The 27,210-nt window shown below is 32.6% G+C and overlaps 3 protein-coding genes across 4 annotated transcripts; 1 reads left to right on the plus strand and 2 right to left on the minus strand.

Moving 5' to 3' along the window:
• The first annotated feature begins 2,303 nt into the window (after positions 1-2,303).
• On the plus strand, positions 2,304-6,850 carry LOC100251280 (L-ascorbate oxidase). Its single transcript, XM_002275642.4, has 5 exons — positions 2,304-2,669; positions 2,754-2,846; positions 3,004-3,216; positions 3,435-3,629; positions 5,693-6,850. The coding sequence occupies exons 1-5, from the start codon at positions 2,388-2,390 to the stop codon at positions 6,653-6,655; spliced, it is 1,746 nt and encodes a 581-aa protein (XP_002275678.1). The 5' UTR covers positions 2,304-2,387; the 3' UTR covers positions 6,656-6,850.
• A 6,340-nt stretch (positions 6,851-13,190) lies between these two features.
• On the minus strand, positions 13,191-16,272 carry LOC100249534 (disease resistance protein RPM1-like). 2 transcript variants are annotated; one of them, XM_019220636.2, is made up of 2 exons: positions 14,060-16,272; positions 13,191-13,460 (listed from the first exon to the last, which is right to left on the minus strand). In XM_019220636.2, exon 1 carries the CDS (start codon positions 15,356-15,358, stop codon positions 14,093-14,095), a length of 1,266 nt encoding a protein of 421 aa, XP_019076181.1. In that variant the 5' UTR covers positions 15,359-16,272; the 3' UTR covers positions 13,191-13,460; positions 14,060-14,092. The 2 variants fall into 2 exon arrangements, with proteins under 2 accessions (XP_019076181.1, XP_019076182.1); XM_019220637.2 differs by having other exon boundaries at positions 13,191-13,472; positions 14,060-15,435.
• LOC132253947 (disease resistance protein RPM1-like) lies at positions 15,385-16,273 on the minus strand. Its single transcript, XM_059737567.1, has 2 exons — positions 16,035-16,273; positions 15,385-15,549 (listed from the first exon to the last, which is right to left on the minus strand). Exons 1-2 carry the CDS (start codon positions 16,271-16,273, stop codon positions 15,534-15,536), a joined length of 255 nt encoding a protein of 84 aa, XP_059593550.1. The 3' UTR covers positions 15,385-15,533.
• Positions 16,274-27,210: the final 10,937 nt, after the last annotated feature.

The following is a 27,210-nucleotide window of genomic DNA, read 5'->3' on the forward strand; positions in this document are numbered from 1 at the left end:
AGCAAAAGTAGTAGAAATTTGAAGATTTTGCTACATCTTTATATGATAAATTCTCTTTTTTTTTTTTGAAGATTATGCTACTTATTTATATGATAGATTTTCCTAACTTTTTTTTTGAAGATTGTGATGTTTGGTTGGTTGATTTGTTATATTATGTTAGAATGTGAAACTAAATTTGAATTTCTTTGTTCTTTGTTTGTTTGCTTTTTTTTTTTTTTTTTTTGTTATATTATGTTTTTGTTATTTCATGACTTATATTGACATATAAGTTTTTAACTAGCTTGGGATAATTGATTGTAATATATTGAACTATATTGAAATTGTTTTAATTGTTTAATTGCATATATAGGTCTAAAATGAGTTTTTTTTAGGTTTATAACAAGTTTGGGAAATTTGAATTTATAAAAGACCAATGTCTAAATATAACAAATTTTAGTCACGACCACTAAAAAATTGTGACCAAAAGTGTACTTTTAGTCACAATCAATAATGAACCATCATAAAAAGTTGGGGATAGGCAAACATTATATGATTAATTTTAGTCATAGTCATTAATAGTCATGACCATAAGTGTACATTTTGTCATAATAGACCTAACAATTAGTCACAGTCACTTAATTAATCGTGACCATATACCTACATTTAGTCACGATTAATGAATTAACTGTGACCATAAGATTACATTTAATCACAATCATTTAATTAACCGTGACTATAGACATACATTTAGTCATGATTAAGGATTGATCGTAACCATAAGTTTACATTAATCCATAAGTTGACATTTAGTCACGGTAACTTACTTGACCATGACCATAAGCTTACATATTGTCACGATCACTAACTTTACCCGTGACTATAAGTGTACATTTAGTCACAATTTATTACTTGACCATAACTATAGGTTAAACATATAGTCACAATTTATTACCTGACTGTGACTAAATCAACTAATAAACAATAAAATATTTCTAACTTTTGGTCACAATTTTTGTATGGCCATCACAAAAAAAGAAATCATATGATCACGATCACTTAGGAAACTGTGACCAATACCTTTAGCTACGTCTCGTACTGTGAAGCTTGGTCACGGTTTCATAAGACCGTGACAATAGGTTTTGGTCACGGATATATTAAGATTTGGTGATGGTTGGGGACCGTCACCTAAAATCCTATTTCTTGTAGTGTAAAGATATTTATAATGGAAGCCCATTTCAGATTGCTTGGCCCTTTCATGCAGTAGGTAAAAGTCATCTAAGTGCTGTGTTACTGTGCTGTCATTTTGCTTAATCCGTTTAGTTTTGGTTCTTGACTTTGCATAATTTCAGATTTTATTTAGTTCAGAATTGATTTGGCTTATGTTCAATCCTTCAGATGTGTGTAAATCCAATGTTTTAACACTAGAGATTATTGCTATTTAGAGAGCAATCTTTTTGGAAAGTTTTGAAAGACAACAAACAGTGCCTTTCTCAAAGAAAAATGCTTTCCTGAGGAGATTATTATGTAATTATCAGCAATGGTGATTGTTTAAAGATGAAAGTGAGGGATTGTGTTGAGCCTGGTCCAAAATCCTCACATGATTCCTAAATAGGCTGATTCCCATGCTCTGTTTTTTGTTTCCTGGGTTGCAAAAACCCCAAATCTTCAAGATCTGAAGGTGCTATGTCTGGAAACCTGGTTAATCAAATGTCACCAAGTCAAGGATGCATGTCTAGAACGAATATTTTCTGGTTTTCAAGAAAGCTGGATTGGTAGATATTGCAGCTTTCAACTTTGCCAGTGTACTATCCGCCACTTGACTGCAGCCCAGTGGACTTGTCCATCCTAGCAGCAGAATAAAGGGGATCCTTCCTCATGCGTGATCAGATGCCTCGGTCGATCAATCACAGCTCAAATATGTTTAGTATAAAGGTGGAGCTTCGAACTCGCGACATCCTAAAAAACCTATGTGTTCAAAGCACTATGAGGGTCAAATTAAATAAGAATTCTAAAATTCATGGATGGAAGCTTCACATAAGCACATTATGCTAATTGTAAAAAAGCAAATATATTCTTAATGGAGAAGTATTAGACAATTTTCTCATTCTAATGCTTTTGGGAGAAAGGAAAGAAAAAAGAAGGAAGAAAATAAAAAAGAAAAAGTAAAAAGAGAAAGTGGAGATTGGCCTGGCCAAAACACTGGAATTAATGCAAGTGGCAGGAAGAGAATCGATGCCCACCACTACACTGTGAAACAAGACAAAAGACAATCACGTAATAGGAAATGAGGCACGAGGAAAAAGTACTTTCTATATATAATCTTCAAAATTGAATGCCTCAGCAGCACCTACTCCACTAGCGTTGATAACTTTTTCTAGCTTATTTCATCCTTCTACCCCTCCATTCTCATGTCTCTGCGGAAGAGTATGGTTAACAGAGGTCTCCTCATTCTCACCTGCTTCTTCTCATTCGTGATTCAGCTATGCTTGGCTTCAAAGACCAGGCACTTCAAATGGGAAGTGGAGTACATGTACTGGTCACCAGATTGTATGGAGGGTGTCGTGATGGGAATCAATGGGCAGTTCCCAGGGCCAACTATCCGGGCTGTTGCAGGAGATACTATTGTAGTTGAGCTCACAAACAGGCTTCACACTGAGGGTGTCGTCATTCATTGGCATGGAATCAGACAGGTTTTGGTTTTCGTCTATTTTGCATTCGATATTATATTCTTATCCATTAACTCATGATTCAAACTTTTGAGCGAAATTCCACAGTTCGGAACTCCATGGGCAGATGGGACTGCATCCATCTCACAATGTGCCATTAATCCTGGAGAGACCTTCATCTACAGATACAAAGTTGATAAGGTAAAGTCAGTGTCTTATGGCCTCTCTCTCATATATTATTGACCTGCTCCACTTGATGGATTATTTTCAGAGGACCCCAGCACTTCTTGATTGGTCAGTTTCTTGTAGTGGCCGCTTAAGCCATGCTCTTACAAAGTTGTGAAATGTTATGGTGCAGGCTGGCACATACTTTTACCATGGACACTACGGAATGCAAAGATCTGCTGGACTGTATGGATCTCTGGTAGTAGAGGTTGGTGAAGGTCAAAAGGAACCTTTCCATTACGATGGGGAGTTCAATCTGTTGTTGAGTGATTGGTGGCATAAGGGAAGTCAAGAGCAAGAAGTGGCCCTCTCGTCCAAACCATTTCGTTGGATTGGCGAACCCCAGGTAACCGTCAATCTCTTCTTGTCCCTATTTTCTACGCCTCTACGGTCAATTTCAAAACGGTCGTTTTTCAGTATGGAGTAGTTGGTATTTGGTGAAACCCTTGTCTTGTTGACTACGTTTTGAAATTATTAAGCACCAAAAAACTGGGGGAAAAAGTCAAAACAAGAGGAAGTCTTGGTTGTCCATTAATCATTAATTCTGTGGAATATTGTTTTCAGACTCTGCTCATCAACGGAAGAGGCCAGTACAATTGCTCTCTAGCCGCCCACGTTACCAACTCCTCCTCTCCCCAGTGCCAATTCCGTGGAAATGAACAATGTTCACCCCAGATCCTCCATGTGCAGCCCCATAAAACTTACAGGCTCAGGGTCTCCAGCACCACCGCACTCGCTTCACTGAATTTGCAAATTGGGGTACTAACCATATCACTCTATTTTCTCCCTTCTGTCAACTTTTCTTTATGAATCTATGCCTCAAGTGATAAGATATTCTGATTGCAATTGGGTGGTTGACACGTAACAAATAAAGAATGAAAGAACCACCCTATTGGCCCTTGGGGGGACTGCCTACACATATTATACTATTTTAGGAAGATAGTGGTCACACTCGACCAAACCCACCAAGTCGTAAAGTATTAGAAAATATCACTCTTATCATGACAATTTGTCAATAAGATACGGAATTGAGGATGTGAAATAAAGTTCGAAAAGAAGAAAAAAGTTAGGATAAGATAATAGAAAATAAGCAAAAAGTAAGAAGCTTTTCCTGTTGCAATTATTTTTTTATTTTAAAAAATATAAAGTAATATGCCCAAAAAGCAAAAAAAAAAAAAAAAAAAAATTAGTCAAAAAGCCTGGTTGAAAATTTTGCTTCATAGATTGGCGTGACGGCAATAGTTGTGAGTTAATTAAACGTGGGATAAAAATAAGAAAATGACACTTAAATTATTCACTTCACGACATAGCTACATTCTTTTCTATTGGTACTTCTTTTTCTCTCTCATGCATAAAAGGTGGGAATCGAGAATCGATTCCCTATGAAAATTTGATTTTAAATTTTGTGATGCTCATGCCTTATACATATGTATTATTGATTGAGAAATTCAACCAGAAGCATTTATTAGTTCATGGAAGTGGTCTTTAAAAAATGTCCATGTCAAAGGTAAAGGGAATTGTTCTCTTTAGTATTATTTGCTGACAGCGGTTCAACATGCCTACTGTCCTTCTCCCCCAACTTGGACGTTTTTGTCCCAAAATGCATATGGTGCATGTGACTTGCCCGGTCCATTTTGTTTAAAAATATCTTCTTGTGGTCCTCTACAACTGTGAGAATTATATTCTTCACGTTAAACCATCCTACTTGATGGTGGCTTCATCTGACCACTAAAGACTTTATTGATTGAATTACACAGACCTCATTGTATATATAGGTATAGGACCCATGATGATTTTGACATTTTAAGACTTTTTTTTTCTACTTTTTTGACACTTCGAAATTTATCCTACAACTTTTTTCTCAGAAGTATTATTTTTCATTTTGATACTTTTTTCTTGAATGACTTCCAGATAAAGTCTTCATTGAAACATAAAGCTTAGAATATTTGTACATACACGAAACATACCCCAAATTTCAGAAAAGCTTGAATTAGATACATCAGGAAAATGGGTTCAAAGTTGGATAGAAAGAGATTCAAAACAATAGGACCGGTCCTATGATTTAGCAGACAAAATATTCTGAATTTCAGAAAATTTACACTAAATATGAACACCTGCGTAAGTAAAACTTTCCATAAGAAGTTCTGTATTGCTCCTTTTATGTCACACACCATGTGTTTTGTCTTCTTCTGATTTGAAATAAACATCATGCCTTGTTGAACCGTAAGTTGAAAAGAGGAGACATAGCTGGTGAGTCTAGTACTACTATTTTTTACTGTTCACATGTGATTGGGCAGTGCTAGATTTGGCTTTGTCGTTGCTCCATCCATGAATGCACTGGATCTGGTGGAGCCAACTAGAGCTTACGGGGGCCATGTGCCTCTGAAAATATAAAAACAAAAAACACCTCCCGTACTTCTTGCAGTAGGGGGACTCCAACCCATAAAAAACTACCTCCACTTCTTGGAATTGAAGACTCGAACCCAAGACCGTTATTGCACCTAACAATGACAAGCTAGACCGTTGGACTAACAGATGCATGTGCTAAAAAGTGCTCCTTTGAACTGAACTGCCGGCTCCACAGTGAAAGGTAGATTTTTATTGTTTATTCTTCACTAGGCATGCGGTGTGATTTGAAATTGAGGTTAATGTGCCATTCTTTATCCTTTTTAAATTTAATTTTCCTTTTTCAATGTCTTTGTTTATATATACTTATTAAGTTGTTTTAAGAAAAAGTAATTTTAAGGTAATGATTTTGTTTCCACCAACTTGTAAATGTAACTGAGATTGACGCATTCATTTGTTATTATGCTGTTACATAGAATCACAAGATGGTGATGGTGGAAGCAGATGGAAACTATATTCAGCCAGTGGCAGTGGATGACTTAGACATTTACTCTGGAGAGAGCTACTCTGTTTTGATCCACACTGACCAAGACCCCTCCAAGAACTACTGGATTTCAGTTAGTGTAAGAGGAAGAGAGCCCAAGACTCCTCAAGGCCTCACCATTCTCAACTACCAAACAACTTCAGCTTCAAAGCTCCCAACATCTACACCTCCAGTGTCTCCTCTTTGGAATGACTACAACCACAGCAAATCTTTCTCCAACAAAATCCTGGCCCTCATGGGCTCCCCCAAGCCTCCAACCACCTACAACCGCAGAATCATCCTCCTCAACACTCAAAACACTATCAATGGATTCACCAAATGGGCTATCAATAATATATCCCTAACATTGCCTCCAACTCCTTATTTGGGTGCCATTAAGCATCGTTTGAGCAACGCTTTCGATCAGAAGAGTCCACCAGAGAACTTTCCCAACGATTATGATGTGATGAAACCTCCAACAAACACTAACTCGACATATGGGAATGGGGTGTACATGCTTGAGTTTAGGACAACGGTCGACGTGATTCTTCAAAATGCCAATGCATTAGCAACAGGTGTCAGTGAAATACACCCTTGGCACCTGCATGGTCATGATTTTTGGGTGTTGGGATATGGAGAAGGAAAGTTTAGGGAAAAGGATGCGAAGAGGTTTAACTTAAAGAATCCACCATTGAGGAATACTGCAGTGATATTCCCTTTCGGATGGACAGCTCTTAGGTTTGTGGCGGATAATCCTGGGGTTTGGGCATTTCACTGCCACATTGAGCCTCATTTGCATATGGGAATGGGAGTGGTCTTTGCCGAAGGTGTTCATCTGGTCAAAGATGTACCAAACCATGCTCTTGCTTGTGGCTTGACCGGGAAAATGTTGATGAGTAACTACAGTCACCACTGAGAATAGCTAGCTGGCAACCTAGCTGAAGCTATCTTCAATTTTTGTGTGGTACATACATGCAATTAAAAGCCTATTTATTTAGTTGGAAAACTGAGAACCAAATTCTATTTGAAGAGAGATTTAGTCTTGTGTTTGGTTTCTTATGTTTTGGCAATGGTTGTGATATTTAATGTATGACAAGTAAATTTTCCACAATTGCACTTTGAATTACTATAAAACTAGATTCCCATCTCGTTTATAGGGGTTGAAGTAGGACTGATTCATGAGATCAACTTACATGCTCAATCCATTCAAATAGGGTGTGTTAGCATGAATAGCCATGTGTTGAGTGGCAATTGATATGGTCTGGATTTAGGAGTCCTTCGAGAGTGATATTCATAAAAGTGCTTTCAGTATGTAGCGTTTTTTGTAATGGTATATATAGCAAAAAAAAAAAAAAGTGCTTTAGTATTTTAGAAGTACATAACAAGTGCTAATCCAAAAATTACTTAAAATTTTAAAAGTGATTTTAATAACATTGATAAATGTCTAATATTTAAAAGAAAAACCTTTTTGGCTGCATTTAGTAGGTAGGGTTAAATGGTGGGCTAGGATTTTTTTTTTTTTTTTTTGATAGATAAACAGTCAAATATATTAGAAGAGGCTAAAAAAGCCGCATGTATACAGGGGGTATACTAAACAGCCCCAAAAGAGGCTGGAACATCAACAAAAAAGGTTAAAAACCTCACCCACCCTCAAGTGGTCCCAAGCCACTCCAAAAAGCCTAACAGAGAGTAGGTTTCCTCACCAATGTACACCTTAGCCCAACCCCACAAATTACAAACAAAAGAATTCTTGAATTTCTAAATATCTAAAGACCCTCCCCTAAACACTATCCTATTCCTTTCCTTCCAAACCGTCCAAAAAATGCACAGCGGTATGGAATTCCATATTTTTTTTCTTTTTTTTCCCACAAAAGAACCCCTCCAACTATGAAGCACCTCTATAACCGACTCTGGGAACACCCATTGAACTCCGAAAATGACAAGGGTAATCTCCCAAATAGTTTTAACCACTGTACAATGTAAGAGAATATGATTCGCATTTTCCTCTTCGCATCCACATAAATAACACCGATTAGGTAGCTGCCATCCCCTTCTTTGAAGCTTATCCAAAGTGAGGATCTTCCCCCACGCTGCCTCCCAAGCAAAAAAAGACACTTTTGTTGGAACCCTATCCATCCAAATGCGTCTATTCGGAAAAGCACCAACTGAGTAGCCGCTCAAACTTCTGTAGGCCCCCTTGGCCCCAAAAACGTCGTTGCCTTCCCGCTTCCATCTCACTGAGTCCTCCTCCTGAGAAATCCTGAAATCCTTCAGAAGATTCAGCATTTCTCCTATCTGATCTATCTCCCAATCATTGAAATCTCTAGCCAAACTGAGATTCCACCCTCCTTGCCCCAAACTAGAATCCCACACTTCGCAAACTTTGGCATTCTTATGACCCGCCAAGGTAAACAACTGAGGAAAAGTTTGAGAAAGCGCCTCATTGCCACACCACTTATCCATCCAAAACAAAACTCTATTCCCCTTCCCAACCTTAAGGTCCATGCTCTCCCAACACCACTCCGCCTCTTTCATTATCTCCTTCCACAACCCCACCCCATAAGGCCCACAAACTTCCTTAGTCCTCCACCCACATCCCTCTTGACCATATTTCACCCCTATCGCCTTTTTCCATAGGTTATCCTTCTCATAGGCATATCTCCATACCCATTTGCCCAACAATGTTTTGTTCAACAAATCTATCTTTCGGATGCCTAATCCCCCCTCCTCCTTAGGGCTGCAAACCACTTGCCAATTAATCAAATGAACTTTCCCCTCCAAGCTTCCTCCCCCCCACAAGAAATCTCTTTGGATTTTTTCAATCCTTTTTGCCACCACCTTAGGAATTCGAATAAGTGAAAGGAGGTAGATGGGTATGCTGGCCAAGGTGCTCTTAATAAGAGTAATTCTTCCCCCCTTGGAGATATATTGCCTTTTCCACTGGGCCAATCTTCTTCTCATTCTCTCTTCCACCCCATCCCAAGAAGAGGCGTTTTTATGATTGGCTCCAAGGGGCAGCCCCAAGTAAACAGCGGGTAAAGCCCCCAATTTACAACCCAGCTCAGCCGCCAATTCCTCCATCCCATCCACTTCCCCCACCGGAATAAGGACACTCTTAGCCAGATTAATTCTCAAGCCGGAGGCAGCCTCAAACCACGCCAAAATCCAGCTTAGATTGGTCAGTTGCTCTCTTCTAGCTTTGCAAAAAATTAGAGTGTCGTCAGCAAAGAGGAGGTGCGAAACAGTCAGCTCATCCCCCCCTCTCCCCCGCATCCTACAGCCTGAAATAAAGCCCCCTTCACCAGCCCGTCTAATCATGGTGCTAAGCACTTCCATACCCAAAACAAAAAGATAAGGAGAGAGGGGATCTCCTTGCCGCAGCCCCTTTGAGTTCGAAAAGAAACCAGCTGGAACCCCATTGATTAATATAGAGAATTTGGCGGTAGAAATACACCACCTCATCCATTCCTCCCACCGAGACCCAAATCCCATCTTCCGAAGAACCTTCATAAGGAAGTTCCAATTGATACTATCATAAGCTTTTTCAATGTCCAACTTACATATCAACCCTTTCTCTTTTCTTTTATACCAATAATCAATCACCTCATTAGCTACTAGAGAAGCATCCAAAATCTGTCTCCCTCTCACAAAGGCGTTTTGGTCAACTGAGACCACTCTGTCCAGCACTTTCTTTAGCCTATTTGCTAGGACTTTGGCTAAAAGTTTATACAAACTCCCAAGCAAACTAATTGGCCTAAAGTCCCCCAAGTCATCAGCTCCTCCTTTCTTGGGAATAAGGACCAAAAAGGTGGTATTAAGAGACTTGGCAAAGGATTCATACTCAAAGAATTCCTTAAACAGTTTCATCACCTCCTCCTTCACCACATCCCAGCAATCTTGCCAAAAGGCCATTGTGAACCCATCCGGACCTGGAGCTTTATCACCCCTCATCTCCATTAGTGCAAAATGAATTTCCTCCTCAGAGAAGGGCACCTCCAAATTTTCAGCTTCCCGGGAATTAAGCTGTTTGAGCTGCAGGCCCTCAATATCTGTTCTCCACCCCGGCTCTTCTGAAAGTAAATTCTGGAAAGCATTCACTATCCCCTCCCTCACCTCTTGATCCTCAGTCAGCAACTCCCCATTAATTGTAATCCTATCCAAAGAATTATTCCTGCGATGAGCATTGGCCATACGATGAAAATAACCGGTATTCCTATCCCCTTCCTTTAGCCACAGCTCCCTAGATTTCTGCCTCCACTGAATTTCCTCCATTAGCACCCATTTATAAAAGACATGGCTAGGATTTTGAAAAATTATCAACTACTTTGGTATTGATGCAAGCAAGAAACAAAGGTAATGTGTACAACAACAAAGAAATGAAGAAGTTTCTTATTTTCTATATCCAAAAATGTATAGGCAGGTGAGTATTTATATACAAAAAACTTAGCAAAATGATAGCTGAAAAATAACAAACTACAAACTAAAAAACTCATTGCTAACTAACTAAAATTAAGTTGCGACTTAACTACTAACTTTCTGTACATCCTCCCTGCAAGTTGGAGCTTGGTGAAAATCAAACAAGCCTTACTTGGACAACAAAAATGAAAAAGTAGGAGCAGATAAAGCTTTTGTGAATATGTTTGCAATGTGAAGCTTTGAAGAAATGTGATGAGGTAAAATAAATCCTTGCTTGAATTTATCTTGAACCAAGTGACAATCAATCTCCAAATGTTTGGTACGATCTAAAATACAAGATTAGTTGTAATGTGGAGAGTTGCATGGTTGTCACACTAAGGAGGAATAGAGAGAGAAGGAAGAAAACCAAAATCTTGTAAGAGATAAGATATCCATTGCAATTCACAAACAGTGGAAACCATGCTTCTATATTTAGCTTTAGCAGAAGAACGGGACACAGTAGTTTGTTTCTTGGTTTTCCAAGAAATCAAAGTTGATCCAAAGAAAATACAATAACCAGTAAGAGACCTTCTAGTATCAATGCAAGAGGCCCAATCAACATCACAATAAGCTTGAAGCTTAAAAGAATTACTAGAAAGGAAAAATATTCCTTCAAAGTGACAACCCTTGAGATAGTGTAGAGCATGTAAGGCAGCATCCCAAGAGCTTGGCAAGGAGCATGAACAAATTGACTTAGTTGTTGAACAACATAAGTAAAATCAGGTCAAGTAAATCCCAAATAGAGAAGACCTCCAATTATTCTTCTATATTTGTCTAGATTGGAGAGTAAAGAGCCCATAGTTGTAGAAAATTTGTGGCCTGGAGGAAGTGGAGTAGTAGCAGGTTTGACGCCTAATAAACCTGTGTCCTTAAGAATGTCCATAACATACTTTCTTGATTGATATAAGTACCAGTAGTAGAACGAGCTATCTCAAGACTAAGAAAATACTTGGCATAACCAAGATCTTTAACTGTAAATTGAGAATATAGAAATTGCTTAACAGCAACAATATCATCCTCATTAGTTACTATGACTAAAACATCATCCACATAGATAATCAAGGCTAGAAAAACATGGTCTGATTGTTTGACAAACAAACAATTATCATGAACTAACTGATGAAAACCAAATTGTTTCAATTTTATAGTAAATTCATAATTCCACTACCTAGATGCCTGTTTAAGATCATATAGAGATTGTTTAAGTTTACATACTTGACTTGGTATGGCATTAGTATAACCTTCTAGAGGCTGCATATAGACTTTTTTCATCCAAATAATCATGCAAGAAAACATTGTTGATATCTAATTGATGAATTGGCCAAGACTTTGTAGTAGCAATAGCTAGTAACAACTTGATGATAACAAGCTTAGCAACAGGTGAAAAATTGTCAAAATAATCTATCCATTCTATTTTATTATAACCTTTTGCCTCTAGTCTTGCTTTAAACATATCAACACTACCATCAGGTTTAAGTTTAACCTTGTAGACCCATTTGGAACCAATGGCTTTCTTACCCACAGGTAAACTTTTTAAATCCCAAGTATGATTATCCTCTAGAGCAGCAAGCTCTTTGTTCATTCCTACAACCCATTTTGCATGAACGCTAGCCTGTTTATAAGAAATTGGTTCGGGAAAAGCTATAAGAAGTAATGAATGGAAAAATGTTGGGTGTTTAGGAAGAAGTAGGATCAAGAGTTGTGATTGAAGAAGCATTGTTAGTAGATGAAGTAATAGAATCTATAATATTTGAAACAAAGTCATTCAACCAAGTTTGTTTCCTTTTAACTTGAGTACTGTGCCTTGGAGATAAAACAAGAGGAATAGATATAGAAGTAGAGAGCAAGACAGGTAGAGTAGATATAGATGAATCATAATGTGTAGAGGAATGAGAAATAGAAAGAACATCACTCCTTATTTAGGTACCTAAATAATCCTCCTCAACACTCAAAACACTATCAATGGATTCACCAAGTGGGCTATCAATAATATATCCCTAACATTGCCTCCAACTCCTTATTTAGGTGCCATTAAGCATCGTTTGCAAAACGCTTTCGATCAGAAGAGTCCACCAGAGAACTTTCCCAACGATTATGATGTGATGAAACCTGCAACAAACACTAACTCGACATATGGGAATGGGGTGTACATGCTAGAGTTTAGGACAACGGTCGACGTGATTCTTCAAAATGCCAATGCATTAGCCACAGGTGTCAGTGAAATACACCCCTGGTCATGATTTTTGGGTGTTGGGATATGGAGAAGGAAAGTTTAGGGAAAATGATGCAAAGACGTTTAACTTGAAGAATCCACCATTGAGGAATACTGCAGTGACATTCCCTTTCGCATGGACAGCTCTTAGGTTTGTGGCGGATAATCCTGGGGTTTGGGCATTTCACTGCCACATTGAGCCTCATTCGCATATGGGAATGGGAGTGGTCTTTGCTGAAGGTGTTCATCTGGTTAAAGATGTACCAAACCATGCTCTTGTGGTTTGACCGGGAAATTGTTGATGAGTAACTACAGTCACCACTGAGAATAGCTAGCTGGCAACCTAGCTAAAGCTATCTTCAATTTTTGTGTGGTACATACTCGCAATTAGAAGCCTATTTATTTTGTTGGAAAACTGAAAATCAAATTCTATGTGAAGAGAGATTAGTCTTGTGTTTGGTTTCTTATGTTCTGGCAATGGTTGTGATATCTAATGTATGACAAGTAAATTTTCCACAATTGCACTTTGAATTACTATAAAACTAGATTCCCATCTTGTTTATAGGGGTTGAAGTGGGACTGATTTATGAGATCAACTTACATGCTCAACCAATTCAAATAGGGTTTGTGTTAGCATGAATAGCCATGTGTTGAGCGGAAATTGAGATGGTCTGGATTTAGTTTAAAAACATTGCACTTCTCAAAAGAGCAACAAAGAAATAGCACAAAACCATCCACATGGAGACATGGTTTAGTTTAAAAACCTAACAGCATACAAACATAATGAACACCGCCACCAACAATTCCTGTTGATAGATTGGAACCATAAACAGTATTGCATATTCTAGAAGCTGAGATTTCCTCTATCCCTAGAGGGAAATAATAATAATAATAATAATAATAATAATAATAATAATAATACATGTAAAAGGAGAAAAGCATCATCATATCAGCATTATATGGGATGCTCAAAGAAGTGTTCTTACACAACTTGATTTCCAGTAAGCAAAACTTCAGACTTGATCAGTGCCCAACAGTTATCACCAATCACAACCTACAATCATCACTGAAATTTCATTAGGTCACAACCAACAACCACAGCTTTAACTCAAGTAGTACTGGATCAGGAGTAACTCAAGGCCATCCACCTGATCAGCCTTAAACTTGGGACTTTTTCAAACTGAATGAATTATTTTAAATGTACTACTACTTAAATGATTAATTAAATTCTAAATTTAGATGTTTCACATTTATTAATGGGTCGATTACAATATAGACTATGTTCTTTGCCTTATGCGACAACTATATTGGAAGTGATGCAAATATAATACTTTAAATTTTCCAAAAATTTCAAATGATAGAAGACCATTTTGCACAGTTCAAAACTTTTTTGTATTATTTAAAGAAGATTATCCTCCACATGTAAATCTAAGTAATATAACTATATATGTAACTGATAATTAGGTGGATTTAATTAGTTGAATTGACCTTCAGTTACCTGCGATCTCAACTCAAGCAAAAAAAGAAAGTGCAACCAGACATGGGACAATTCCCACACTGTGCCCAGCCAAATTAGTTAAATTTTGATTCAACTTACTGAAAGAGGTAACTTCATACCAACTAAAACAGCATGAAAGTTTGCAATAAACTCACCCAGGATTTGGAATGATATTTTTGGTGGTCATCTTATAGTCTCATGGTGTGGTAGCCTCCACCATAGGAAAAGTGGAAAAAGACATTGGGGACATGTTCAACTATCTGATAATTTTCGCCATGCTCTGGTAGCATGCTAAGTAAGAATTTGTCTGACATGCCCCAAAATTCAATACTTGTAAGGGTTTTGAGCAGGCGAATGCCAGGTGACACCTCCTCCAGTTGTGGGCTAGGCCCAATTTCTAAATGTTCGAGTAGAGGCAATGCTCCATCGTGTATTTTCAGGGTTTTCAGTCCCTTCATGCCACGGAGACGTAACCGTTTAAGTTTCTGAAATCCTAATTCCGAAAAACACAAACATTCACCGTCGTATGCAGTGTGGAGTTCAACCTCCAATAGATTAGGCAGAGCTTGGAGGACTTCCACTGGATCATAGCTTAACCCGGACCTTCTTAAACATACACGAACTAGACTTCGAAGTGTGGGAAGCCATTCCGGCAACTTGCTTAAGCATCCTTGGAGATAGAGATTTCTAAGGTATCTGGGTGGAACTGATATAGTTTCTAACTTCAGAATATCATCATCCTTTGAACATATGCATAAAGATTCAAGGTGCTTCATATTTGAAATGGAGGCACAAAGTCTTAGCCCGTCGTCTTCCACAAGGTTTGTAATGCCCAGCCTTCTCAACTGCCTCAACTTTCCCAGCTCTTCAATTAGGCCCATCCCGTGATTTGCCTCCACATAACAGAGCTTCTGCAAGTCTAGCATACTGCCAATCCCCTCCCCTATATGTATTCCTCTAGTAGTATAAAAGTCCCATTCAGGACAGACTTTATAAGCATAGGCTAGAATATGGCGCAGCTTTCGAAGCTTCTTGATCTCAACTGGAAGCGCATCCACAAGGGAATGTTTGAGATCCAAAGTTTGTAGGTTCTGTAACTTACCTATGGACTTTGGAAGCATCTTGACTTTTGTCCTGCTCAGACTTAAGTACCTCAAGTGGAACAGATTTCCCAGATCTTCTGGAACACTATATAGAGGAGCTTTTTCAAAATCCAATATTTTCAAAAGATTAAAGTTGGTAAGGGATGTACCTGTAAAGAGCATAGGCACTGCATCAATGTCAAAAAGCAAAATTGAGCGAATCTGTGGGTTCCTATTAATAGCCTCCACAACATTATCTGTGCTTTTTTGAACTGATCCACACCGAAATTTTCCATCAAAGCTTGAGTCTTCTTCCCCAAAAGAACGACAAAAACTCAACTCCTCGGCCTTTCTGAGGATAATCTCACACATCAAATCATGGACTCTGCAACTTCTAATTTTCCCTCTATAATCCACGTGGGACAATTGAACCAAGCTTCTATGAATCAGTTCAGTCAACTATTCTTCGGCAACCTGTTCCAATGTTATTCCTTTCTTTCCTTTCACAAACCCTTCAGCTATCCACAGTCGGATGAGTCTTCCACAATTAATGGGGTAGTCCTCTGGAAAAATGGCAAAGTACAAGAAACAAGACTTGAGGTAGTGAGGCAAGTCATCATAACTGAGGGACAGAATTTTAGTGATATTTTCAAGATGGGGATTACTTTCTAATTGGGAACCAAGACTGTCATTAAATTTCTGCCATTCTAACTCATTCTTCTCTTTGGTTGATAAAGCACCGCCCATTGCCACAATTGCAAGCGGCAATCCTTCACATCTTTTAACAATATCAAGGGAAATTTTCTCTAATTCAGGAGGACAGAAACAACCCTGAAATGCCTTCTTACAGAAGAGTTCCCAGGAACTTTCGGGAGGTAGAGCTTGAAGATTGTGGATATAATGAAATGAAGATTCTTTAACAGCAGAACCTACTTCAACATTTCGTGTTGTAATTACTATCCTGCTGCCTCTTTTGTTTTCTGGTAAAATATATTTAATAAATCTCCAGAACTCTAATTTCCAAACATCATAAAAAACAACGACATACCTTTTATCCTCCAAATACTCCCTAAGTCGAGTAATAAGAGACATCTCGTCCATTGCATCGGTACCATCAGGAATTGACTCTTTCCTTGCTAGATAGAATTGCTTTATCACGTTCCGAAGTACCTCCTCCATCTTGAATGACTGAGACACAGTGATCCAGGCACGGCAATCGAAGTGTTCCACCATCCTCTTGTTGTCATAAACCTTCTTGGCAAGAGTTGTCTTGCCAAGCCCGCCCATGCCCACCACCGAAATCACTGTTCGTTCTGGAGCTCCCTCTACCAGCCATTTTATCAATTCACCCTTGTGAGATTCAATACCCACAATTTCGGCATCTTCGATGAAAAGAGATGTCACTCCCGGGTCATGCCATGGAACACTTGTACCACTGCAGCTGCCTGATCCTAGCTCAAATGAACTAATAAACCCATAAGTTGAACTTGCTTCCTTCAGTTTACCCACCTTTAGCTTGAGATCCTAGACCTTGGAGGCTATCTCATGGCGTGGTTTCAGTTTCGGGAGTAGGTGAGAAATCTTACAGAGGAAACCAAGGACCCCACGACGATGAGGGGGATTTGCAAAGTGAAGAATGTATTCATCGACGAGATCTTCTATGCAATAAGTCGTCTCCCTTAGTTCTTGGACCCAAGTTTTAACGCCTTGGCCGGTGTCTCGTTTCTCGGCCTTTGCATCTGCATCCTTGAGGAAAGCTTGGATGTAGAGCAGCTCTGTTTTGATATCTTCAACTTGGGTGTGGACACCTCTCAATAATCTGGCTTCATCAGCGAGCAAGGAGAGCAACCTATCGGTGACTACAGTGACGGCGATCTCTGCCATCTCTTCCTCCTAACCTACTTCTGGAAGGCAGACTAATAATGAATGCTGTGAGTTCTTGACCCAAATCCTCTTGGTCTTTTTTTAACTCACCCACTGGGAATCTAGTCCATCGCATAATGTTGTTTTATTAAATTTTAATTATATATATATATATATTTTGTATTTTATATAATTAAATCAAATATAAAAAGTACCGCATTTTCCTATAATTAAAAAAAAAAAATAGTAATAATCAACAACTAGATGACTTTTCCTTTCACAGCCCCTATTTCTCTCCTTAACCATACAAGTTGTTTTCCGCACTACTTGTAGCTCATGAAAGTGATGAAGCGACTCAGAATGGTGATTACATCGAGAGGATCTCTATGTTTTTATTTATTTATTTTTATATATTTTCAAACTTTTAATTTTTAGTTTTGAATTTTAATTGAATCTAATTATTAACTTTGAAAATTAGTTTGATTAATTAAAACATATTTGGTCGTAATTAAAACTAAAAGAATTAAATTGTTGCACCAATAATTCTGTAATGTTGGTAGAGATTTAATTTTTATACATTTAATATTTTTAATTATATTTAATTAAATCAATTTATCTCAAGTTTAACTTTTGATCTGTATCTTGTTATCTTAATTATAAAAATATGTTTATTATAAATATAATTTCTCATAGCAATCTTAAATGAAAAATATTTAAAGCTCATTATAATCTATAAATAATATTAATAAAATGAAATATTATTTGTTAACATTTTCAATTAATACAATTAAATGGTTCCTTTTTATGTAGTTGTATTATTTTATTAAAAATAAAAAAAAGGCTATATAAAACTTTATTAATGCTTTTTATTTAATTCTCTAAAATGAAAAATGACTCTAAATTAGATTTTTAACTTATTCGAAGGGAATTTTTTTTAAAAAAGAAAAAACTACTAGATCGAAATGATAAAATGTCAAATACATTTTTTTTAAAAAGGTCAATTAGCAATAGGTCTACAAATTGGGTGTATTTAGATCAAGCCAATCCGATTTTATGAGGTCCTAAACCATTTTACCACAAATTTTATAAAGCAAGGCATGCTTTTAATAGAGACCAAAAAAGAAGCAGATATTAATTTAGGTAGGCAAAAGATGATGCTTTAACATGGATTTGAAAAATCAAGAAGAGGTATTTTCCTCTTCTACAATTATAGAGACATGTGAAAATTTAAAATAATTAGATTCAATTGAAAACAAATTATTGCAATGCAATGAAAAATAATTAAATAAGAGAACACTTGTAAAATAACACCAATATGTATGGTTAGTGGAAGCTTTAGATTGTCGATATTGTTAGGCATTTTAAAACTTGGACCAAAAAAGGAAATTGCAAGTGACCAGTGAATCAATCAATTTTATTAATAAACATATAACATTTGATTTGTTTATTTCCATAAATCCATGAAGAATACACATGAAGAAAATGTCGAAGTAATTTTAAAATTAGAAATTGAAATTTATTATGCACATATTCACATATGCATAACTATTGGATATGGAGGTATCCTAATAGCTTTTTAACTAAAAGTTAAGAATTAATATATTTTATATCTCTATTATTAATGTTTTTTTTATTGGTTTGCATTTTTCTTTTTTGTTTGTGTCAACTTTTTCAATAGTTTGTTGTCTTATTTGGTCATTTTCAATTTTTGTTTCAAATGATGTTAATGTCTCTCCTACCCCTCCTGAGGTAAAAGAAAATAAAATTGAGAAAGTTTTGTTTCATTTTTATTAGAATTTTATTTTTCTCATTTAAAGTTTGAATTTTGTTGATTAAAAATTTTATTATTTGGATTATTTGATGAATTTTTTATTTCTTATTTTGTAGTTAAGGTTATGATTCTTACAAGAGGTTTCCCAAATTTAAAAAATCAGTGGAAAAATGGAATTGTTGTTTTGATTTGTTGTATAAAGTTTCTATATTGTTTACGTAAAATATTTATAACTTAAAGTTTAAGAGTTATGAAATAATTTCTTTTTGTATCATTGTAAGGGGAGAAAAAAATTGTATTTAATCCATAGAGTATCATGAACAAAATGAGGAGATTATCTATAAATATAATGTTTTTTAATAGTATTTATGGAGAAAGTATGATTATCAGAATGAGTAGAAGATATTGACAAAGACTCTTGTTTAAAATAAGAACTTTTGGAGTAAAGTTTGAAATATTTGACAAATTATATAATTGGTTTTCAATTTGAATCATTTCGAAGTGGAATTTTAGATTATTAATATTTGTTTGATTAAATATGATTCTAATTTTTTATAAACAAAATTATGTTGATTAAATGACACAACTAATGAATCTACAGCATATGAAAAATTGTCTAGATTACATGTGTAATTGTTTAAATTATTTGTAGAAATATCTATCCTAAGAGACTTGGATGAATTAGCTCCATTTAATTACTTTATAATATTACTCATTGTGACAAAAAATAATCACAATCTAATCCTTTGAATATTTAATTTGTTTATTTCCATAAAAATTGAAATTTTTTATGCACATATTCACATATGCATGACTATTGGGTATGGAGGTATCCTCATAGTTTTTTTAATTGAAAGTTAAGTGTTAATGTATTTTTTATCTTTATTATTAATGATCTTGTATATATTGGTTTGCCCTTTTTGTTTTGTGTCGACTTCTTCAATAGTTTGTTGTCTTATTTGGTTATTTTCAATTTTTGTTTCTAATGATGTGATGTCTCTCCTACCTCTCCCAAGTAGTAGAAAACAAAATTTGAGAAAATTTTACTTCATTTTTATTAACATTTGATTTATCTTGTTTAAAGTTTGAATTTTATTGATTAAAAAGTTTTTTATTTAGATTATTTGGTCAACTTTTTATTCCTTATTTTGTATTTAAGGTTACGATTCTTTTCACAGGTTTTCTAAATTTGAAAAACTAATAGAAAAACGAAATTGTCATTTTAATTTGTTGTATAAAGTTTTTATATTATTTACTCAAAGCATTTCTGACTTGAGGTTTAAAAGTTTTAAAATAATTTCTTTTAAGAGGTTTAAGATATTATTTACTCAATCCATGAAGTATCATGAACAAAAGGAGGAGATTTTCTATAATTAAAACATTTTTAACGGTACTTGTATAGAAAGTGTGATTATTAAAATGAGTAAAAGATATTGACAAAGACGCTTATTCAAAAATGGGAACTTTTGGAGTAAAGTTTGAAATATTGTACAAACTATATAATTGGTTGTCAATTTCAATCATTTCTAAGTTGAATTTTAACTTATTAATACTTGTTTGATTAGATGATGAATCTAATTTTTTACTAACAAAATCATGTCAACTAAATGATGTAGGTAATGAATCTACAATATATGAAGAATTATCTAGATTACATGAGTAATTATCTAAATTTTATGTAGAACTATCTATCCTAAGAGATTTGGATAAACTAGCTCCCTTTAATTCCTTTATGATATTACTCAATGTGAAAAAAATAATCACAATCTAATCCTTTGAACATTTGATTTGTTTATTTCCATAAATCAATGAAAAATCTACACAATGAAAATGTCAAAGTAATTTTAAAATTGCAAATTGAAATTTTTATGCACAAATTCACATAAACTTCACTATTAGGCATGGAGGTAACGTCATAGATTTATATATATATATATATATATATATCTAAAAGTCAAGTGTTAAGGTATTTTCTATAGTGTTAATGTATTTTCTATCTCTATTTTTAATGATTTTTTTTATTGGTTTGTCTTTTTCCTTTTTGTTTGTGACAACCTTTTCAATAATTTGTTGTCTTGTTTGGTTATTTTCAACTTTTGTTTCTAATGATGTTGATGTCTCTCCTACCTCTCCTAGAAGAAAATAAATTTTGAGAAAATTTAGTTTCATTTTTATTAGAATTTGATTTTACTAGATTAAGGTTTGAATTTTGTTGATTATAAAGTTTATTATTTGAATTATTTGGTGAATTTTTTATTCCTTATTCTGTAGTCAAGGTATGATTCTTTCAAGAGGTTTCTTAAATTCGAAAAACTAGTGGAAAAATTGAATTATTATTTTAATTTGTTGTACAAAGTTTTCACATTGTTTATGTAAAGCATTTCCAACTTGAGGTTTAAGAGTTTTGAAATAATTTCTTTTTGCATAATTGTAAGGGGAGAAAATATCTTATTCAATCCATGTTGTATCAAAAAGAAAAGGAGAAGAATTTCTATATAATTATAATGTTTTTAATAGTATTTATAGAGAAAGAATGACTATTAGAATGAGTAAAAGATATTGACAAAAACTCTTGTTTAAAAAATAGGAACTTTTGGAGTAAAGTTTGAAATGTATCTGAAAAAAAATTCTACTTGGTTTTCATTTTGAATAATTTCTAAGTTGAATTTTCAATTATTAATATTTGTTTGATTAGACGATGAATCTAATTTTTGACAAACAAAATTATGTTGACTAAATTGTACAACTAATGAATCTACAATATATGAAAAACTATCTAGATTACATGAATAAATGTTTAAATTATATGCAAAACTATATATCTTAAGAGATGTGGATGAATTAGCTCAATTTATTACAAACAAAATTATGTTGACTAAATTGTATAGCTAATGAATCTACGGTATATGAAAGACTATCTAGATTACTGAATAGATGTCTAAATTATATGCAAAACTATATATCTTAAGAGATGTGGATGAATTAGCTCAATTTAATACAAACAAAATTATGTTTACTAAATTGTATAGCTAATGAATCTACAATATATGAAAGACTATCTAGATTACATGAATAAATGTCTAAATTATATGCGGCACTATCAATCCTAAGAGATTTGGATGAACTAGTTCAATTTAATACATTATAATATTACTCACTGTGATAGAAAACAATCACAATCTAATCGTTTGAACATTTGATTTGTTTATTTCCATAAATCCATGAAAAATCCATATGAAGAAAATGTCAAAGGAATTTTAAATTTTGAAATTGAATTTTTTTATGCATATATTCACATTTGCATAACTATTAGGTATGGAGGTACCCTCATAGTTTTTTAGTTGAAACTTAAGTGTTAATGTATTTTTTTATCTCTATTATTAATGATTTTGTTTTTATTGGTTTGTCATTTTCTTATTTGTTTGTGTGAACTTTTCAGTAGTTGTGTTGTTTGGTTATTTTCAATTTTTGTTTCTAATTATGTTGATGTCTCTCCTACCTCTCTCGAGATAGAAGAAAATAAAATTTGAAAAAATTTTGTTTTATTTTTATTAGAATTTGATTTTTCTTGTTTAAGGTTTGAATTTTGTTGATTAAAAAGTTCGTTATTTGAACTATTTGGCAATTTTTTATTCCTTATTCTATCATTAAGGTTATGATTCTTTTAAGAAGTTTCCTAAATTTGAAAAAACTGCAGAAAAATAGAATTGTCATTTTGATTTGTTGTATAAAGTTTTCATATTATTTATGTAAAGGATTTATAACTTGAGGTTTAAGAGTTTTAAAATAATTTCTTTTTGTAACACTATAAGGGCAGAAAAAAAATCTTATTTAATCCATGTAATTTCACAAATCTAATTTTAAATTATTAACATTTATTTGATTAGATGATGAATCTAATTTTTGATTGAAAAAATTATGTTGACTAAATGATCAACTAATTAATCTATAGTATATGAAGAATAATCTAGATTACATGAGTAATTGTTTAAATTATATGCAAACTATCTATCCTAAGAGATCTGAATGAACTAGCTCTATTTAATTCCTTTATAATGTTATTCATTGTGATAGAAAATAATCACAATCTAATCCTTTGAATATTTGATTTGTTCATTTTCATAAATACATGAAAAATCCATATGACGAAAATGTCAAAGTAATTTTAAAATGGCAATTGAAAATTTTTATGCACATATTCACATATGCATAACTATTTGGGTATGGAGGTATCTTCATAGTTTTTTTTTAACTAAAAGTTAAGTGTTAATGTATTTTATATCTCTATTATTAATATTTTTTTTATTTATTTGTTTGTCTTTTTCTTTTTTGTTTGTGTCAACTTGTTCAATAGTTTGTTGTTTTGAATGGTTATTTTAAATTTTTGTTTCTAATGATATTGATGTCCCTCCTACCTCTCTTTCGGGGTAGAAGAAAACAAAATTTAAGGAAAATTTATTTCATTTTTATTAGAATTTGATTTTTCTTGTTTAAGGTTTGAATTTTATTGATTAGAAAGTTTATCATTCGGATTATTTGGTGAATTTTTTATTGCTTGTTCTTTAGTTAAGGTTATAATTCTTTTAAGAGGTTTCCAAAATTTGAAAAACCAGTAGAAAAACAAAATTGTCATTTTGGTTTGTTGTATAAAGTTTTCATATTGTTTACTTAAAACATTTTTAACTTCAAGTTTAAGAGTTTTGAAAAAAATTTCCTTTTGCATGATTGTAAGGGAAAAAAAAAAATCTAATTCAATCCTTGTAGTATCACGAAGAAAATGAGATTTTTTTTATAATTATGACGTTTTTTAATAGTATTTGTATAGAAAGTATGACTATCAAACTCTTGTTTAAAAATAAGAACTTTTAGATTAATGTTTGAAATGTTTGACAAATTATAAAATTGGTTGTTTTGAATCATTTCTAAGTTGAATTTTAAATTATTAATATTTGTTTGATTAGAAGATGAATCTAATTTTAGATTAATAAAATTATGTTAACTAAATGATGTAGCCAATGAATCTATAGTATATGAAGATCTATCTAGACTACACGAATAATTGTCTAAATTATATGCAGTACTATCTATCCTAAAAGATCTAAATGAACTAGTTTCATTTAATTTTTTTATAATATTATTCATGGTGACAGAAAATAAATCACAATCTAATCGTTTGAACATTTGATTTGTTTATTTTCATAAATACATGAAAAATCCACTTGAGGAAAATGTCAAAGTAATTTTAAAATTGGAAATTGAATTTTTTATGCACATATTCACATATGCATGACTATTAGGTATGGAGGTATTTTCATAGTTTTTTTTTAACTAAAAGTTAAGTGTTAATGTATTTTCTATCTCTATTATTAATGATTTTGTATTTATTGCTTTGTTTTTTTCCTTTTTGTTTGTGTCAACTTGTTCAATATTTTGTTGTCTTGTTTGGTTATTTTTAATTTTTGTTTCTAATGATGTTGATATCTCTCCTACCTCTCTCGAGTTAGAAGAAAATTCTAATAACCAAACATAGGTTGAAAAATCAAAATTTTCTTTTATCCTTTACATTATTCTTGATTATATTGAAATTCAAAAAACAAAAAACAAAAAGTCTAAGATTGCGATATACACATTAAAGAATGTCACATATGCCTTTCTTAGAGTTATATCTATAAAATATAAATATAACGCTTAAAAGAAATGTTTGTAGATGTTATCGTTGAAAAAAGTTTATTCTTTTTTTTTTTTTTGTAAGCTAAGAGTGTCTATTTAACTATATTAGATGATATATGTAACTTTTTAGTAGTATTTTCTTTTAGAAAGACAAAATAAGGTGATAGATTCTTTTACTTCTACCGCTTATGCATTAAGCATAGACCGGGCTTTAAAATAGCCTAATATATTACAAAAACAAATAACCTAATACTTTAACAACATTAAGTACTATTTAGTTTTAAATTATATTTAAAATAAAGTAAAAAAATAAAAAATAAACACCACCTAAATCTTTATCTTTTTTTACCTACTTCATTCACAATTTTCCCTTTTTTGAAATGGAGGGAAATTTGGATTTTTAAAAAATAGGGGCCACATGGGGGTTTGGAATATATGGTAGATGTAAGACAATGAGCTTTGAGTCCGAACACAAAAGTAAAAGTCCAAAATAATTTAGTAAAACTCTTATAAAATAATAATCTTGGTCTACCCTTATAAAATAATACTCTTAGGATTAAAAAAATTATTATCTTAGCGAGGTTATGTTTCTACAATAGTACTTACATATGAAAATAATTTTAATAGGAGTAGTGATGTATGCATGGCAAAAAATTAAGGCACACAAAAAATATAGGGGTAGTGTATATATGCATTGTAAAAAATTAATGATGAAGTTGAGTTTAGTTTATGCACAAAGAAAAGATAGACAATTTTAGAGAAATATTTGAAAATTAGTTTAATTGAGAAAATATAAATTATAAAAAAATATTAATACTGTGGTTTGAATGTTTGCTTATTAATTTTTTATATACTCCATTAGTTACTAGTTTATATTTTTTAGTGTTATTAATAATTTTTTTTTTTAAATATTATTATTTTATGCATTTAGTGAGGTTATTAGTTTAGAATACCAACCTGAGTTAAGACCATAAGATTTTATTATTTAAATGAAGTTATTAATTTATTTAATATTTATTTACTAAAGTTTTACAATAATCATATCTTTGAAAAGAAATATGGAAGAGATTTTGGGTTTATTTGGTAACCGCTTTTTAAAACAATTCTGAAAAATAGTTTTTGAGAATAGTTTTTACAAATTATTCTTTGATTTTATAGAACAAAAGTCAATTTGAAAACCTAAAATATTTTTAACTTATTATTAATATTTTTAAATATATTTTAAAAATAATTTTTATATCTGGTGTTTTATTTTTAATTATTCTACATATATATAAAATTATTTCTTTAAACAACTCTCAAAAAACAAGTAACTAGAAACACCGTGTTTTTTGTTCTTAAGAACAGAAAACAGAAAACCATTTTTGGTTATCAAACGTGTTTATTCTGAAAAATAGTTCCCAAATAGATCCTTCTTCATTGGAAGTAAAAAAAAGGCAAGAGTTTGAAATTTTGAAAATTAGTAATGATATTGAAAGAAATTAAGTTGGGAGATGCGTTATGAAAGGAGACCCACACTCTCCAATTAACCCTTTTACACATTCAAGATTTGAGAGACACACATGGAAATTCTGGAGAAGAAAAATTTTAGAAGGAAGTTTGTTCATCATCCATGAATGGATGGATAGAGGCGGATCGGGATTAGGAAGCCGAATATTCTTTTATTGTAATTTAATTTGATAATTATGCATAAATAATTCTATTGATTGTAAATGATTTATTTATAAATTTGATTCATTTAAAAATAAAATTTTCTTTGTTTGATATTAAGTTTTTGTATGATTATAAGATTTTGTTTGAATATTTAGATTTGATTGAAAATTTGTGTTTGATATATAAATTTGTTTTGCTACATTTTGGTAGAAAATTATAAGTGAATCAATATTTCATAAAATAATTTATTTTAGAAAAATATTTTTAAAAACTAAACCTTGTATTAATTAATTATTTGTAATATAAAAATTGATTTTTAAAAACTAATTTTAAAAGAAATAAATTGACTTTAGGTGATAATTAATCAAATTTATTTATTTATTGGACTCTTTTTAATTTATCTTCTTTGTAAATAATTTAATTTATAAATTCATAAAACATATTGAATAAATGTAAATATTTTTTCCTCTCTATAAATTGTGTAAATTGTTTTGTATCATTTTGTGTGAGAATATTGAATAGGTAAAAAATACAATAAAATAATTTAATAATGATAAAATATTTTTTTTCATAAAAAAATCTTCATACTTATTCTTTTATGTGATGAAAATTAATATTCATAAAATTCAATTTATTTATTTATTTTATTTGTAAAAGACGTAATTTTGGTAAATAATTTTACTTTCAAAATCCACACAATATTTTGTATTATTTAAAACAAACTTTATTTATTTATTTATTCTTGTAATAAATTGTGTATTTGATTTTAGAATTATTTTCTGACAATTTATATAAAGATTTCAAATGGATCATTAAGTAATAAATAATTTGAGTCAATAAAATACTTTTGAACATTAAATTATTAGATTCATTAAAATTGATTCTTTATTATTTGTTTTAAAATATAAAATTCTCCTAGTTAATAATTGATCAAATTCCTTTTCTCTAAGTTATTGAACATAAAAATAAAAGTAATAAATTTGGAATCAAGATAACATAACAATTAGCTTAGCAAGTATGGGTATAATAGAAATGATAGTTAATGTCATATATTAAGGTTTGAAATCATGGTTTAACATAAAAATCTAAGCTTAATCTACCATTTCTGCCCTTGATGTGTGAATTAAGAAGAAAAAAAAGGGGAATATATGAAAAACAAGAAATTTCATATTTTGGGTGGGGGCCTAAGTTTTAAGTGCCCTAAATCTTCTTGATGCAAGTTCCTTAAGTGAGCCAACTTGCCTAGAGCACCTTTATTTTAACTACC

The sequence above is a fragment of the Vitis vinifera genome, chromosome 6 (genome assembly GCF_030704535.1).
Source record: "Vitis vinifera cultivar Pinot Noir 40024 chromosome 6, ASM3070453v1".
NCBI classification, from domain to species: domain Eukaryota; kingdom Viridiplantae; phylum Streptophyta; class Magnoliopsida; order Vitales; family Vitaceae; genus Vitis; species Vitis vinifera.